We start from the raw sequence: 19367 nt of genomic DNA, 5'->3' as shown, positions 1-19367 counted from the left end.
GAATTGTGTTATCCAGAAACTGTAGCCAATGTGGGATCCAGAAATTTTGGCTGATATTGCAACTGATGTGATATCTAGAAAGTTTGGTCAATGTGTTATCCAAGAATTATAGTCAATGTGGTCTCTAGGAGTTGTAATAAATGCAGCATCTTGGAATTGTAACCAATGTGGTATCCAGGAATTGTAAACCTATGCCAGAGTAAGCTGCAACAGACTGGGTTACATATAGTGTGTAACAATAAATATGCCAAAATGAGCTATAACAGACTAGGTTGCATATAGTGTGTAACAATAAATATCCCAGCATGAGCCCTAACAGACTGGGTTACATATAATGTGTAACATTAACTATGCCAGCATGAGCCATAACAGAAAGGGTTATTTTATGACAAAAAAAATTCATAATAATTTTCATCTAAGTGTGGATAAAAACTGAGTAGTGTGAAAGTGTGTAATCAAGTAGAAGAAACTTTCATTATTTAACTAGATCATTATGAAATTTTTTATCACTAATTACAATGGAGACAAAAATGTACAAAAACTTACTCATTTCTTTCTGTGGTTTGACAGCTTGTGGGAGCTCAGCAAACTCTCCAGCTCCCTCGGCATTCTCTGCACAAACTCTGAAGAAATACTCTGTTCCTTCTACTAGGTTCTTTATGTCCAGATTTGTAGCATCAGCCTTGACCTTGGCCTCCTTTGTCCAAGGTCCCCACTTTTTGTCTCGTCTCTCGATGATGTAGCCAGTGATTGGAGTGCCTCCATCATTTTCTGGAGCCTTCCACTGTAGTGTAGCTCTATCTGCAGTGATATTCATTACTTCTATCTTTCTGGGTGCTGATGGAATTGCTAAAAAAACAAAACAATTGTTATGTTAATTTTGATAAGAAAACTGAACTAATTATTACCAGAAAAGTATTATGGAAATAATTAAATAAATGTTAATATATAATATATAAATAAACAGTTTCATTCATTTCCTGTTTTTATTGTACATTACTTGATGCTTCAATGGTAAAACCATATTATAATTATCATTACCATGACAAATATGAAATTGTTTGGAATACTAAGTGTTGCCAGTCAGTTTACCAGAATTTGTTTAGTCTTAAACAGGAACTAAGTTCACCCATAAACTCCACAAAGAAAGACCAATGTGTCTTCTACAGTCTTATAACTGAGGTATCCACAAATTAACTGTTGTGGTAAATCAGGACAACTTGAAATGTGTCCATGCATCATGGATGCCCCTTCCTATATGATGTAATCAAAGGGCAAAGTTTCAAGTCAAGCAGAAACCATAACTCCAGAAAAATTGTGCTGGAAAACATTGAAAATAAAACTTGCTCAATCTTTTTCATATAAAGTCCCAAATTTGACGTTATTCCTTTTAGACCTTCAAAAGTTACTGGGCGAACACAAAATTAAAGGGCAAAGTTATCTGTTAAACTAGGCCCAAACTTTCATAATCGTTCCTGGAAAACAGTGAAAACTAAACCGTTTATCCAGTAAAAAGCCTCAAAACAAATTAGATTTCATTCCCTAAAATAAGCTGAGCTGAAACAAAATGTGATATGGCAGTGACAGACATGGCTAACAGTATATGATCCCTTCCACTGAGATGGCAGTAATGGACATGGCTAACAGTATATCATCCATTTCACTGATATGGCAGTGACGGACATGGCTAACAGTATATGATCCCTTTCACTGATATGGCAGTGACGGGCATGGCTAACAGTATATGATCCATTTCATTGATATGGCAGTGATGGGCATGGCTAACAGTATATGATCCCTTTCATTGATATGGCAGTGACGGACATGGCTAACAGTATATGATCCCTTTCATTGATATGGCAGTGACGGACATGGCTAACAGTATATGATCCATTTCATTGATATGGCAGTGACGGACATGGCTAACAGTATATGATCCCTTTCACTGATATGGCAGTGACGGACATGGCTAACAGTATATGATCCCTTTCACTGCTATGGTACTGACAGACATGGCTAACAGTATATGATCCCTTCCACTGATATGGTACTGACAGACATGGCTAACAGTATATGATCTCTTTCATTGATATGGCAGTGACGGGCATGGCTAACAGTATATGATCCATTTCATTGATATGGCAGTGATGGGCATGGCTAACAGTATATGATCCCTTTCATTGATATGGCAGTGACAGACATGGCTAACAGTATATGATCCCTTTCATTGATATGGCAGTGATGGACATGGCTAACAGTATATGATCTCTTCCACTGATATGGCAGTGACAGATATGGCTAACAGTACATGATCCCTTTCATTGATATGGCAGTGACAGACATGGCTAACAGTATATGATCTCTTCCATTGATATGGCAGTGACAGACATGGCTAACAGTATATGATCTCTTCCATTGATATGGCAGTGACAGACATGGCTAACAGTATATGATCTCTTTCATTGATATGGCAGTGACAGACATGGCTAACAGTATATGATCTCTTCCACTGATATGGCAGTGACACACATGGCTAACAGTATATGATCCCTTCCACTGATATGGCAATGACAGACAAGGCTAACAGTATATGATCCCTTCCACTGATATGGCAATGACGGACATGGCTAACAGGATATGATCTCTTCCATTGATATGGCAGTGACGGACATGGCTAACAGTATATGATCTCTTCCACTGATATGGCAGTGATGGACATGGCTAACAGTGTATGATCTCTTCCACTGATATGGCAGTGACAGACATGGCTAACAGTATATGATCCCTTCCATTGATATGGCAGTGACGGACATGGCTAACAGTATATGATCCATTTCATTGATATGGCAGTGACGGACATGGCTAACAGTATATGATCCATTTCATTGATATGGCAGTGACAGACATGGCTAACAGTATATGATCTCTTCCACTGATATGGCAGTGACAGACATGGCTAACAGTATATGATCACTTCCATTGATATGGCAGTGACAGACATGGCTAACAGTATATCATCCATTTCATTGATATGGCAGTGACAGACATGGCTAACAGTATATCATCCATTTCATTGATATGGCAGTGACAGACATGGCTAACAGTATATGATCCATTTCATTGATATGGCAGTGACAGACATGGCTAACAGTATATGATCACTTCCATTGATATGGCAGTGACAGACATGGCTAACAGTATATCATCCATTTCATTGATATGGCAGTGACATCTTTTCACACATTTCTCGCAATATAGTGCATTTATGGTAATAATGTCCAAAATCATGTGACTGAACTGGCATCAGCAGGGTATGACACAACTGCTAATTTCAATCAGCATAAAACAATTAATATCCCATTGATTCTGTCAGCAGTTTTGGCTGGCTTCAAGACATTAGCTGATTATAGTTGGATTACTAAAGAGCTCAATAAGCATAAAACATTACTTTCATTCTCTCTGCAGCATATGTTCTGCTTTGGTGCTTAAAGTTGTTGAGATGGATTAGATTCTATATTGTGTGTGATCAAAAGTAATTCGGACATGATTAAAGATGTTACCTGAATATGGCTGGATTAATAAAGAGCTCAAGTGACATAATACAGGGTTGATTTGGATTCCATGCTTAAAGTTTGTTGAGATGTCTAGGCATCTCCTTTTGCTAAAACACCAAATTCTTAGCAACTGGATTTCACATGAAATTAAATGATGGATGGAAATAAGAATTTCAGTAATAGTTGCGATTAAGTTCAAAGGATATGAATATGCATTCTGCCCTAACCATAAAAATGATTTTAAAATCTGGCAAGAATGACATGACATGTCATACAGAAACCCTATCTCATGAAAGCATACTTTTATTAAATGCATCAACAAGTACGCCATCACCAAAATCCATGATTATTGAATCTGTTTCAAATGCAGATCAAGATAATGTGCTGAGGTACTGTTTGCCAACTTTACAACTGAACATAATCTCCCATTTATCGTAGCAGATCATTTTTCAGATCGATTAATAATAATGTTACCTGTCTTGGAAATAACACAAAAGTTCACATTTAAATGGATGAAAACTACTCACACAGTGACCCAAGCTTTTTCTGAGTTCACTGTGATAAGAAAGTTGAAGATGTGCTACATTGAAAGATTTGCCATTCTCATAGAAAATCCTGCCCTTTTTGATGTCATAACTACTGACCAAATTTTGTGAATCTCCAAACTGGTCCTAAGCTTGCTTCTCTGTTCTGTCACATGCATGACTGTGAATATCCTGTTAGTAGTTCCATGTATGATGTTACATTAATTTGATAAAATTTATTACCAAATAATATTAAGTTTTGATTTAACTGATGCTAGTATTACTGTTGTTGTATCCTTGAACACCCTGACATATATGATAACCTTTTCCACACAACACATTCAATTAGCAAATGACTTGTTTTAGCCAAAATATACTTACTGAATGCACTCTTTGGAATTATTGGCTTGTCCATTTCTAATGGCTTGGATCGTCCTATTGCATTTTCAGCCAGGACTTGCACAAAGTACTCTTGACCTTCCTTAAGGTTCAACAAGATGCAGGTCATGGTATCTGGTGTGGTCGTCATTACCTGCATATAAGATCGTTTATACTGCTCTCGCTTCTCAACAACATACGCTGTGATTGGAGAACCACCATCACTTTCACTTGGTTTCCATGTTAATCTGGCAGAAGTTTTTGTGATGTCAGACACTACAATGGGTCCAACAGGCAGTGATGGAACATCTATAAAGATACATAATTATGATTTCTCTAAGAACAAAAACTTGATACATATCTCTGAAAAGTTTTAATTTTTACATATTTTGCAAAGAGAATGAATTGAAAAATACTACCTTTTATGATCAAGACCAAAATGCAAGCTTTCATTCATCTGACTGATAAGAAATGAGTACAGGGTGAATGTTATCTATAAATAATATATATGGAAAATAAATGATACTGCTTCATTGATGTTAATATCATCTATCTTGTGTAAAACTGCAGAACATTTTGTATTTTTCCTCTTGTATACTTTCTTAGTCAAGGTGAAAAGTAAATTCACAACAATATCTGAATTTTTAACACAACCATCTAGAGACATCTTATCCTGTGAAGTAACCACCAAATCATTTCCATGAAATGACCATCAAATTATTTCCATGAGATGACCACCAAATTATTTCCATGAGATGACCACCAAATTATTTCCATGTGATGACTGCCAAATTATTTATATGATGCAACCACTAAATTATTTCCATGAGATGACTGCCAAATTATTTCCATGAGATGACTGCCAAATTATTTCCATGAGGTAATCATGAAATCATTTTGATGATGTAACCACCAAATCATTTCCATGTGATGACTGCCAAATTATTTATATGATGTAACCACCAAATCATTTCCATGAGATGATCACCAAATTATTTCCATGAGGTAACCACCAGACTGTTTGGAGCAAAAATTAACAAATGACAATTATATGAAAAATTTATTTTATCTATCCACTTAAATGTATGTTAATATGGTAAATGAATAAGAAGGTAATTTTCACCTGCCTCAAAACATGATTTGTGTCATAAATTGTGAGATTTTTTTGGGCAAATGTAGAATGATACTACTCTGTATCCACTTACCCAACTGTTTCTCAATAAAGACTGCCTTAGAGATGACTTTCTTGTCACTCTGTCCTACATCATTCTCTGCAGTAACAGCCAGTAGGTACTTAATGTCATATTTTAGGTCAGTCACAGTGAAACGAGTGCTGCGTGACTCCACAGAACTGATTTCAATCCATTCATCAGAACCTTCTATACTCATCCAGACTCGATATTTACGTATCTTTGTACCACCATCATCAAGGGGTGGTTTCCATTCCAAGATTGCACTGTCCTTGATAACTTTTGTGACCATGACACTTTCAGGAGCAGATGGCACATCTGTCATGATAAACACATTATGTAGATATTGTAACAAATTCTTTATCTCCATAAGTTACCAGTAGTCTTGTTTCACAGAAAAATGGATGAGTATTCGTTTTTCCATTCTATTCATTCAAGAAGAAAGATGAAAGTTTGACGTGCTCATACTCTTAGAAGATTCTGAATTGTCTTCCACTGAATTTTACCCATTCTTTATAATAAAACATGACTACAATGTTATCAATTTGAGCTTGAAATGATCAACTAGTAGACAAGATAACAGCAAGAAAGGTACTGCAATTAAAAAGGCAGCAACATTTAAAAACATAGTTAAGATCCCAAGATGTAAAACTGTTACACTAAAAAATGGAGTTTAACATACCAAGTTTTTTCTGTGGCCTGACAATCTCATCAGATATCAGTGGTGGACTCTGTCCCTCTGTATTTTCTGCAATAACACGGAAAGTATACTCATTTGTTGGAGATAGTCCTGTCACTTGGAATGCAGTGTCGAGTGCAGGAACAGTTACCACCTTGTTCCAGGTTGTTCTGCGACCTTCCCGAGTCTCAATGATGTACTGAGTGATCGGAGTACCACCATCTTTCTCTGGAGGTTTCCATTTAAGGACAGCAGAGTTTTCGGTTACATTACTGATAGTCAGTGGACCAACAGGGGCAGATGGTACAGCTGCAAATATAAAAGTTACATTACTGATAGTCAGTGGACCAACAGGGGCAGATGGTACAGTTACATTACTGAGAGTCAGTGGACCAACAGGGGCAGATGGTACAGTTACATTACTGAGAGTCAGTGGACCAACAGGGGCAGATGGTACAGTTACATTACTGATAGTCAGTGGACCAACAGGTGCAGATGGTATAGTTACATTACTGATAGTCAGTGGGCCAGCAGGGGCAGATGGTCTAGTTACATTATTGAGAGTCAGTGGACCAACAGGGGCAGATGGTACAGTTACATTACTGAGAGTCAGTGGACCACCAAGGGCAGATGGTACAGTTACATTACTGATAGTCAGTGGACCAACAGGGGCAGATGGTACAGTTACATTACTGTTAGTCAGCGGGCCAGATGGTACAGTTACATTACTGATAGTCAGCGGACCAACAGGGGCAGATGGTCCAGTTACATTACTGATAGTCAGTGGGCCAGCAGGGGCAGATGGTCCAGTTACATTATTGAGAGTCAGTGGACCAACAGGGGCAGATGGTACAGTTACATTACTGATAGTCAGTGGACCAACAGGGGCAGATGGTACAGTTACATTACTGATAGTCAGTGGACCAACAGGGGCAGATGGTACAGTTACATTACTGATAGTCAGTGGGCCAGCAGGGGCAGATGGTCCAGTTACATTATTGAGAGTCAGTGGACCAACAGGGGCAGATGGTACAGTTACATTACTGACAGTCAGTGGACCAACAGGGGCAGATGGTACAGTTACATTACTGGTAGTCAGTGGACCAACAGGGGCAGATGGTCCAGTTACATTATTGAGAGTCAGTGGACCAACAGGGGCAGATGGTACAGTTACATTACTGAGAGTCAGTGGACCAACAGGGGCAGATGGTACAGTTACATTACTGATAGTCAGTGGACCAACAGGGGAAGATGGTACAGTTACATTACTGATAGTCAGTGGGCCAGCAGGGGCAGATGGGCCAGTTACATTATTGAGAGTCAGTGTACCAACAGGGGCAGATGGTAGAGTTACATTACTGATAGTCAGTGGACCAACAGGGGCAGATGGTACAGCTACATTATTGATAGTCAGTGGACCAACAGGGGCAGATGGTACAGTTACATTATTGATAGTCAGTGGACCAACATGGGGCAGATGGTACAGTTACATTACTGATAGTCAGTGGGCCAGATGGTACAGTTACATTACTGATAGTCAGTGGGCCAGCAGTTACATTACTGATAGTCAGTGGGCCAGCAGGGGCAGATGGTACAGTTACATTACTGATAGTCAGTGGGCCAGCAGGGGCAGATGGTCCAGTTACATTATTGAGAGTCAGTGGACCAACAGGGGCAGATGGTACAGTTGCAAATATAAAAGTTACATTATTAAAGCAAGAGGCATATGTGGACTGACATCATTCGCCTGGCTGTCTAACCAATTCAATAAGTATGCCTGTGTAATATTATAAGAATACAACCAATTCAATAAGTATGCCTGTGTAATATTATAAGAATACAACCAATTCAATAAGTATGCCTGTGTAATATTATAAGAATACAACCAATTCAATAAGTATGCCTGTGTAGTATTATAAGGATACAACCAATTCAATAAGTATGCCTGTGTAGTATTATAAGAATACAACCAATTCAATAGGTATGCCTGTGTAGTATTATAAGAATACAACCAATTCAATAAGTATGCCTGTGTAGTATTATAAGAATACAACCAATTCAATAGGTATGCCTGTGTAGTATTTATAGGTTACTGCATTTGTATCGGAAAATATGAACGAGTTTTCAGAATGAATACTGCACGAACTTGTGAGTGCAGTATATCCTTCCGACAAAACGAGTTCATATTTTCCCATACAAATGCAGTAACCTTTTTATTATGTGCTCATTTTTTTAATTCTACCTAAGGTTTAATTATATAAAAAAAATACACTACAAGAAACAACGTAAATGAATGAATGCCGTATTCCAAACTAAATACACAAGTGCAGATTTGACATTACAAAATGACATCATTATTAATGCGCACATAGCTCCGTCCAGATAAATTTGAACTTAGTCGCGCAGTCGACATAACTTTCAAAAGAAAATGGCGTGTCTAGTTAAAATTGAAATTTGCAGTCATATTGTAAATGAAATGCGCATTGCAATGACTTTTCCATTTGATCTGGAGTGAATATATTTTGGTATTTTGTTTTGATTCGACGAAAGTTTGTGATTTTGGACTGGATTCATCTGTGCAAATTATACATGAAATACATCGGATTGAAGTGGTGCGGGAGAAGCTTGTTTATGTCTGCAAATGTATTTCTGTTTCTGTCACTGAATGTATAATAATCATAACATGGGAAAAATATGAAGTCTTTCATTTGCAATTTTCGAAAAGATGCTATGGAATTTAATGTGTATTTTATTTTGAGTGCAGTAAGGAGGATGCAATTGCACTTATCATCGAAATTACAGCACTCTTTCGAAATGTGTAATCCAGACTGAAAACCTATGACATGGCTCATGTAATTTGGATTTGCAGAATTAAGAAAAAACATTTTGAGGAAATTCAGGATGTAAAACTGTAAGTATATTTTATTTTGCCATTCTTATCACCAGCTAAAGAAAACAGTCCTTGTTATTTGTAAGGACCTAATTTCGTCATTTATATAAGGTAGCTAGCCTAAATCCGTAACATTGTATCAACGCAAAATGTCCAGACAGCTGGTTTTTTTTGCAGTCCACGAAACATGTTTAAGTTCATTCAGAAACAAATTTAAACAACCACAACGTAAAAAGCCTCTTACGCGAGTGTACATGATTTGTTTACAAATCAAAATTATTGGCGTCTGAGTCCATTGTTTATTTACAAAAGAAAGTAGTTCCTTTATCCACATGAATGCTATATGTGTATTGTCGCGCACGTTCAGTATCGGGGAATATTGAACGATTCTGACAATGTAAAGTTAACGGGGGAAAAAATGAGCATATAATAATATAAGAATACAACCAATTCAATAAGTATGCCTGTGTAGTATTATAAGAATACAACCAATTCAATAAGTATGCCTGTGTAGTATTATAAGAATACAACCAATTCAATAGGTATGCCTGTGTAATATTATAAGAATACAACCAATTCAATAGGTATGCCTGTGTAGTATTATAAGAATACAACCAATTCAATAGGTATGCCTGTGTAGTATTTATAGGTTACTGCATTTGTATCGGAAAATATGAACGAGTTTTCGGAATGAATACTGCACGAACTTGTGAGTGCAGTATATCCTTCCGACAAAACGAGTTCATATTTTCCCATACAAATGCAGTAACCTTTTTATTATATGCTCATTTTTTTTATTCTACCTAAGGTTTAATTATATAAACAAAATACACTACAAGAAACAACGTAAATGAATGAATGCCGTATTCCAAACTAAATACACAAGTGCAGATTTGACATTACAAAATGACATCATTATTAATGCGCACATAGCTCCGCCCAGATAAATTTGAACTTAGTCGCGCGGTCGACATAACTTTCAAAAGAAAATGGCGTGTCTAGTTAAAATTGAAATTTGCAGTCATATTGTAAATGAATGCGCATTGTAATGACTTTTCCATTTGATCTGGAGTGAACATATTTTGGTATTTTGTTTTGATTCAACGAAAGTTTGTGATTTTGGACTGGATTCATCTGTGCAAATTATACATGAAATACATCAGATTGAAGTGGTGCGGGAGAAGCTTGTTTATGTCTGCAAATGTATTTCTGTTTCTGTCACTGAATGTTTAAAATCATAACGTGGGAAAAATATGAAGTCTTTCATTTGCAATTTTCAAAAAGACGCTATGGAATTTAATGTGTATTTTATTTTGAGTGCAGTAAGGAGGATGCAATTGAACTTATCATCGAAATTACAGCACTCTTTCGAAATGTGTAATCCAGATTGGAAACCTAAGACATGGCTCATGTAATTCGGATTTGCAGAATTAAGAAAAAACATTTTGAGGAAATTCAGGATGTAAAACTGTAAGTATATTTTATTTTGCCATTCTTATCACCAGCTAAAGAAAACAGTCCTTGTTATTTGTAAGGACCTAATCCGTCATTTATATAAGGTAGCTAGCCTAAATCCGTAACATTGTATCAACGCAAAATGTCCAGACAGCTGGGTTTTTTTGCAGTCCACGAAACATGTTTAAGTTCATTCAGAAACAAATTTAAACAACCACAACGTAAAGAGCCTCTTACGCGAGTGTACATGATTTGTTTACAAATCAAAATTATTGGCATCTGAGTCCATTGTTTATTTACAAAAGAAAGTAGTTCCTTTATCCACGTGAATGCTATATGTGTATTGTCGCGCGCGTTCAGTATCGGGGAATATTGAACGATTCTGACAATGTAAAGTTAACGGGGGAAAAAATGAGCATATAATAATATAAGAATACAACCAATTCAATAAGTATGCCTGTGTAGTATTATAAGAATACAACCAATTCAATAAGTATGCCTGTGTAGTATTATAAGAATACAACCAATTCAATAAGTATGCCTGTGTAATATTATAAGAATACAACCAATTCAATAGGTATGCCTGTGTAGTATTATAAGAATACAACCAATTCAATAAGTATGCCTGTGTAATATTATAAGAATACAACCAATTCAATAAGTATGCCTGTGTAGTATTATAAGAATACAACCAATTCAATAAGTATGCCTGTGTAATATTATAAGAATACAACCAATTCAATAAGTATGCCTGTGTAATATTATAAGAATACAACCAATTCAATAAGTATGCCTGTGTAATATTATAAGAATACAACCAATTCAATAGGTATGCCTGTGTAGTATTATAAGAATACAACCAATTCAAGTAATATGCCTGTGTAGTATTATAAGAATACAACCAATTCAATAAGTATGCCTGTGTAATATTATAAGAATACAACCAATTCAATAAGTATGCCTGTGTAGTATTATAAGAATACAACCAATTCAATAAGTATGCCTGTGTAGTATTATAAGAATACAACCAATTCAATAAGTATGCCTGTGTAATATTATAAGAATACAACCAATTCAATAAGTATGCCTGTGTAGTATTATAAGAATACAACCAATTCAATAAGTATGCCTGTGTAGTATTATAAGAATACAACCAATTCAATAAGTATGCCTGTGTAATATTATAAGAATACAACCAATTCAATAAGTATGCCTGTGTAGTATTATAAGAATACAACCAATTCAATAGGTATGCCTGTGTAGTATTATAAGAATACAACCAATTCAAGTAATATGCCTGTGTAGTATTATAAGAATACAACCAATTCAAGTAATATGCCTGTGTAATATTATAAGAATACAACCAATTCAATAAGTATGCCTGTGTAATATTATAAGAATACAACCAATTCAATAAGTATGCCTGTGTAGTATTATAAGAATACAACCAATTCAATAGGTATGCCTGTGTAGTATTATAAGAATACAACCAATTCAAGTAATATGCCTGTGTAGTATTTTAAGAATACAACCAATTCAAGTAATATGCCTGTGTAATATTATAAGAATACAACCAATTCAATAAGTATGCCTGTGTAATATTATAAGAATACAACCAATTCAATAAGTATGCCTGTGTAATATTATAAGAATACAACCAATTCAAGTAATATGCCTGTGTAGTATTATAAGAATACAACCAATTCAAGTAATATGCCTGTGTAATATTATAAGAATACAACCAATTCAATAAGTATGCCTGTGTAATATTATAAGAATACAACCAATTCAATAAGTATGCCTGTGTAGTATTATAAGAATACAACCAATTCAATAAGTATGCCTGTGTAATATTATAAGAATACAACCAATTCAATAAGTATGCCTGTGTAATATTATAAGAATACAACCAATTCAATAAGTATGCCTGTGTAGTATTATAAGAATACAACCAATTCAATAAGTATGCCTGTGTAGTATTATAAGAATACAACCAATTCAATAAGTATGCCTGTGTAATATTATAAGAATACAACCAATTCAATAAGTATGCCTGTGTAGTATTATAAGAATACAACCAATTCAATAGGTATGCCTGTGTAGTATTATAAGAATACAACCAATTCAAGTAATATGCCTGTGTAGTATTATAAGAATACAACCAATTCAAGTAATATGCCTGTGTAATATTATAAGAATACAACCAATTCAATAAGTATGCCTGTGTAATATTATAAGAATACAACCAATTCAATAAGTATGCCTGTGTAGTATTATAAGAATACAACCAATTCAAGTAATATGCCTGTGTAGTATTATAAGAATACAACCAATTCAAGTAATATGCCTGTGTAATATTATAAGAATACAACCAATTCAATAAGTATGCCTGTGTAATATTATAAGAATACAACCAATTCAAAAAGTATGCCTGTGTAATATTATAAGAATACAACCAATTCAAGTAATATGCCTGTGTAGTATTATAAGAATACAACCAATTCAAGTAATATGCCTGTGTAATATTATAAGAATACAACCAATTCAATAAGTATGCCTGTGTAATATTATAAGAATACAACCAATTCAATAAGTATGCCTGTGTAATATTATAAGAATACAACCAATTCAATAAGTATGCCTGTGTAATATTATAAGAATACAACCAATTCAATAAGTATGCCTGTGTAGTATTATAAGAATACAACCAATTCAAGTAATATGCCTGTGTAGTATTATAAGAATACAACCAATTCAAGTAATATGCCTGTGTAATATTATAAGAATACAACCAATTCAATAAGTATGCCTGTGTAGTATTATAAGAATACAACCAATTCAATAAGTATGCCTGTGTAATATTATAAGAATACAACCAATTCAATAAGTATGCCTGTGTAATATTATAAGAATACAACCAATTCAATAAGTATGCCTGTGTAGTATTATAAGAATACAACCAATTCAATAAGTATGCCTGTGTAGTATTATAAGAATACAACCAATTCAATAAGTATGCCTGTGTAATATTATAAGAATACAACCAATTCAATAAGTATGCCTGTGTAATATTATAAGAATACAACCAATTCAATAAGTATGCCTGTGTAGTATTATAAGAATACAACCAATTCAAGTAATATGCCTGTGTAGTATTATAAGAATACAACCAATTCAATAACTATGCCTGTGTAATATTATAAGAATACAACCAATTCAAGTAATATGTCTGTGTAATATTATAAGAATACAACCTAATATAAAGCATCTCCCAACCATTATAATATGTCAATTTTGCCTATTTCACTAATTTGATACAAATTCATTGCTAAGATAAAGGCATGCATAGATCTCAGTCATAATCAAACTCATCCAAGATCCTGATGATAATTAAACCTAACAAGATTTATCGAGACCAGATGAGAAATCAGATGCAAGATCACCAGATCAATATGCTTAGGTCTCTCTATTGATAGAACCTGTCTAAAACCATGATAATACAAGTCCTATCAAAAACTAGTTTCCAGAATGTGTGTGTGCGTGTGTGTGTGATTTGGATTTTAAATGTAGCTTTAAAAAAATTTCAGTCATATCACTACCATGTCTGCAGTGTGACAGTTTATAGTGATGTCTAGTACTGGGGCATCATGCTGCAGACATGTAGCATGATGTCCCACCCAGTCACATTATCCTGACATCAGGCTGACCAGTCCTAACACTAACCTCTTAATGCTGCTTGCCAAGCGATGCAGCTGTTAGTACCATTTTTAAAGTATTTGGTATGACTTGGCTGGTGATCGAACCTGTGACCTCCCGCATCCAAGGCGGATGCTGTAACCACTAGGCCACTGGAGTGGTCTAGTTTCTAGAGTGATAGAAGCAGAGCCAATCAAATACATGATCACCTCATTAATGTACAGATCTCATTCAAAGTAAAACTCATCAAGCATTTTGTCAATCAAACATTACCTCAATAATGCATGCATTTCTTACCAAGAGAAAAACTTGTAAGACATCTTGATAGTGTAAATTTATTTACCAAGACTGATCAAATTCTGATTGGAAATACAGTATCAATAGTCATAATCTGCCAATCAGATGCATGATAATCTCGTTAATATTCATTAATCTCATTCATCATCAAACTCATCTGAGATCTTGTTGATATAAGCCTATTTACCAACATTTAAAAGAATCTTATCAGAAATAGTCTATATATTGGTAGCAAGCTCAGCCAATCAGAATAGTCTATATATTAGTAGCAAGCTCAGCCAATCAGAAATAGTCTATATAGTGGTGGCAAGCTCAGCCAATCAGAAACAGATTCCATATACTGGTAGTAACCTCAGCCAATCAGATCTTCATACATGTTTCTCAAACTCATTCAATATCAAACTGGTATGAGATCTTTACGATATAAACTTATATTTCAAGTTTAATCAAAATCAGTCTGGAAACATGACCTCCAAAGACGTAAAACTTTCAGCTGAGCAGATACAATATCACCTCATTAATATTCATGAATCTCAACCATTATCAAACTCATCCGGGATCTTCAAGATATCAGCCAATACTCCCAGTACAATAAAAACTGGATCAGAAATAAAGTTAACTTTTTTGTGTGTGGCCAGAAGAGCTAAAAATATGAACTTACTGTAGGGACTCTTGATTGTGACTGGCTGATCAGTTTCTAAAGGTTCACTAATGCCAGACTCATTCTCTGCCATCACACGGAAGTAGTATGACTTAGCCATGACCAGGTTTTGTACACAGTAGCTTGTGATATCTGGATTGATTTTATCTGCCTTTCTCCATGTGGTTTTGGTGGACTCACGGAACTCAATGATGTAGCATTTCAATGGCAGTCCTCCATCCTCTTTAGGTGGTTTCCAGTCAAGAGTAGCTGAACTGTTAGTTATGTTTGAGACATTAAGAGGTCCAACTGGCTTGGATGGTGGACCTGAAATCAATAAAAAAACTTAAATAAATACATTGATTTGATGCAGTCATCTTTTTTAACAATGCAGATATACATCAAAGAGTAAACACAATCATTCCTGTAACATTAGAAACTGATACTACTAAAAATGTTTTTTTATTATTATTATACTGCTAAAAGTTTAGAGCAAAAATCAACATTTTTCTTCTAGAAAAAAATATTTGGGTAAAAATAAAGGAACATGTGATTCACCTGATTTCAGCACGAACCTTTGCCATATATTTTCTTAGTTTCTTGGAAGATTAGGATGATTTTGCCTTGACACAATTTTATTACACTAGGAAGATATTGTCTTGACACTATTTTATTAAAATAGGAAGATATTTTCTTGATATGATTTTATTACACTAGGAAGTATTGTCTGGACATGATTTTACTGCACTTGGATGATCTTGCCTTGAAACTATTTCACTACACTAGGATGATCTTGCCTTGAAACCATTTTATTACACTAGGATGATTTTGCCTTGTCATGATTTTATTACACTAGGAAGATAATATCTTGACATTATTTTATTGCACTAGGATGATCTTGCCTTCATACTATTTTATTACACTAGGATGATTTTGCCTTGACACTTTTATTACACTAGGAAGATAATGTCTTGACATTATTTTATTGCACTAGGATGATCTTGCCTTGAAACTATTTTATTACACAAAGATAATTGTGCCTTCTTACTATTTTATTACACTAGGATAATTTTTCCCTGACACTTTTATTACACTAGGAAGATACTGACTTGACACTTTTATTCACTAGGAAGATACTGACTTGACACTTTTATTATACTAGGAAGATATTCCATTAATACTGTTTTTTAATCTAGGAAGATAAAAACATAAATAACTGAATCTTTGTGTGCCTTTGTGATTTGAGTGCGAAAACTATATTTTTAAAGTACTTTTTATCTTCAAGATATATGTAGCCTTTTCATGTATTGCAAATTTACTGTCATCAATAAATTATACATTTTCATGGAATCATGGTTCCTATAAACCATGAATAACAAAACACATAACAATATTTGATCTGCACAAATAATGGGACCCTTTCCCAGCAACAAATTTATGTTCCAACAAAACTGTCAACTGTTACAAAACAACAAAAACTATGTCCACAGAACAATATGAATCAACAGCAGATGACTGGCCTTCAGTAAATACAAAACTATATGTTTGCAGATATGCATAATTTACAGAACATTTAAAAAATTATTGAAATTTAATTATTTTTATAACCAAGCATATCAAAGTAATTCACCTGAAGGTTTCTTGGTCATGACTATGTTGGAATCAAGTGGTTTCCCCTCTCCAACCTTATTGACGGGAATGATTCTAAAGATGTATCGACTCTCTGGGTTAAGTTTTCTGGCAGTGTAGGACATGTCTCGGCCATCCACAGTGTCGAGGTTAATCCAGTCACCATTATTCTCACAGTATTGAAGCTTGTACTTTGTAACTGGTGAACCACCATTGTCTTTGGGAGGTAGCCACTCAAATTTGACAGAAGCTGATGTAACATCCGAGACTTTGATTGGTCCAGTAGGTTCTTTTGGAGCAGCTACATACAAATAGTATGAATCATTGAATTTCAGCGATTATCTTCATAGCACAATAAAATACAACAGTGTTATTATTTTATTCATGTACCTGCTATTTTCTTTAAATTAGTGAAACTAAGCAGTTATAGATGTTACAAACTATATACCAGCAGAAGTTATGAACCATATACTAGCTGATGTTTGAAACCATCTACTGGCAGATGTTACAAGCCTTTTACTGGCAGATGTTATAAACCAGGGGTTGGCAACCTACGGCACACATGCCACAAGGTGGAACATCAAGAGGTTTTGTGTGGCACATGAAGGGAGGCCAACACTCTCAATGGTGGCACATGCTTATTCATTTTGTAATTAATTTGGAAAAAAGTGGCACACTATGTTAAATAGGTTGCCAACCCCTGTTATGAACCATATACTGGCAGATGTTACAAACCATATACCAGCAGTAGCAAATCAATCAAACCAAACAGCAACAAAACAATTTAAATGGTCAGCTTTGATAATAATGTGTAAAAAATTACCATATATATTCACTTATAGGTCAAGTCCAACTGCAAAAAAAAACATTGATCCTGATCTGCTGTCGCATAATGCACCAGAAGATAAGGGTCTATGTAGTTTGTTCTACTGAGTACTCCTAACAATCTGTATAGACCCAGGTTTATTAGTGCATTACTTGTTGGCAGATCTGGGATTGTGCAGTTTGCGGTTTCACAACTTTAAAACAAGTTTGTATGATAGTCACTAATAATAATAATAGCTTTATAAGATAACTGGTATAGTTTGTTAATAACACAGGAAAAAAGTGCATATACAGTTTGAGTTAACTCCCCTTAAAGGTTTTCCTTCTTTATTTTCAGCAAAGATGATTGAAATTAATTACTTTTTCAGTTCACCAACAAGCAAAATAAACAATTATGGTTGATTATATCAGCATTTTATGAAATAGAAAATGCCAATTCTGTCATAGATTTACATTTGCAACTAGAATTTCCACAATTTGTGGAAAACTTCTGAAGTTTACACAGGATTCTCAGTCATGTTTTATTTTAATTAGGACCAAGACATGACATGTACAAAAACACAGGTTTACCAGCTGCATAATATGACCACCATTACACCAACATGCACAAAAACACTGACATGTTTACCAGCATGATATAATACAATAAGCATCATTATATCAAGCCTTCTTAATCGTACTGTATTCTGACTGGGACATGAACACTGCCATGTTTACCAGCTTTATGATCTAATTACCACCATTATACCAACATACACATAATACATTCATATTTAGAGGTTAATCATGTCAGCTTGGTATAATTATATGTAATTATATTCATCATATGAATAGATTATATTTCACAATGGTAAGACCCCTCTAACCCATGTGGCAGAGTGGTCTAAGGTCCTGGGTGACTGAGTGGTCTAAGGTCCTGGGTGACTGAGTGTTCTAAGGTCTTGGGTGGTGAGTGGTATAAGGTCCTGGGTTGCTGAGAGGTCTAAAGTCCTGGGTGGCTGAGTGGTCTAAAGTCCTGGGTGGCTGAGTGGTCTAAGGCCCCAGGTGGCTGAGTGGTCTAAGGCCCCACATGACAGAGTGGTCAAAGGTCCTGGGTGGCTGATTGGTCTAAGGCCCCAGGTGGCTGAGTGGTCTAAGGCCCTGGGTGGCTGAGTGGTCTAAGGCCCTGGGTGGCTGAGTGGTCTAAGGCACTCGTTTTTACAGATCACTGACATTTCAGCTCTGTCTGTGTGGGTTTAAATCCCAAGTTCAGCCAGTGTAAGCATGTGAAAAAGCTTGCCAGAAGCTTCTTTTGGGCTTATGGTTCTCTGGGGTTTTCCTGGGTTCTTTCTCGATCAGATATATTGACTGCCATATAAAGTCTATCCTGTGCTTAAAAAATAGCATTAATCCCACAACAAAAACAAGAAAAACAAGAAAAACAATACCAATGGTTATAAGTGGCCAAAAAAGAAACCGAAGACCACAAAATGTATCTTATGCTTTTGCAGCAAAACTTAAAAAATATAAACAAAAACATTATCAATCTATAATGTGTAAGTTTATGCAATTATGACAGTATAACACCATCTCTTTTCACAATATATTAACAGTTAAAACATATTTTTATA

The 19367-nt window shown here is 35.1% G+C and overlaps 1 protein-coding gene across 37 annotated transcripts in view; it reads right to left on the bottom strand.

The window, feature by feature from the left end:
* Positions 1 to 19367, bottom strand: part of LOC149789875 (uncharacterized) — a 704306-nt gene that overhangs the window by 198370 nt on the left and 486569 nt on the right. For all 37 annotated transcript variants that reach the window (XM_089971883.1, XM_089971882.1, XM_089971888.1 and 34 more), the window contains 6 exons: positions 16934 to 17233; positions 15325 to 15630; positions 6329 to 6634; positions 5662 to 5964; positions 4460 to 4765; positions 547 to 849 (listed from right to left, as the gene is read on the bottom strand). In XM_089971883.1, the coding sequence (XP_089828009.1) occupies positions 547 to 849; positions 4460 to 4765; positions 5662 to 5964; positions 6329 to 6634; positions 15325 to 15630; positions 16934 to 17233 (1824 nt within the window). The remainder of the gene's footprint in view (positions 1 to 546; positions 850 to 4459; positions 4766 to 5661; positions 5965 to 6328; positions 6635 to 15324; positions 15631 to 16933; positions 17234 to 19367) is intronic.

This window comes from Sinohyriopsis cumingii, chromosome 10, assembly GCF_028554795.1.
Source record: "Sinohyriopsis cumingii isolate HCF-2022 chromosome 10, ASM2855479v2, whole genome shotgun sequence".
Lineage (NCBI taxonomy): Eukaryota > Metazoa > Mollusca > Bivalvia > Unionida > Unionidae > Sinohyriopsis > Sinohyriopsis cumingii.
This window is presented reverse-complemented; position numbering and strand designations above follow the sequence as displayed.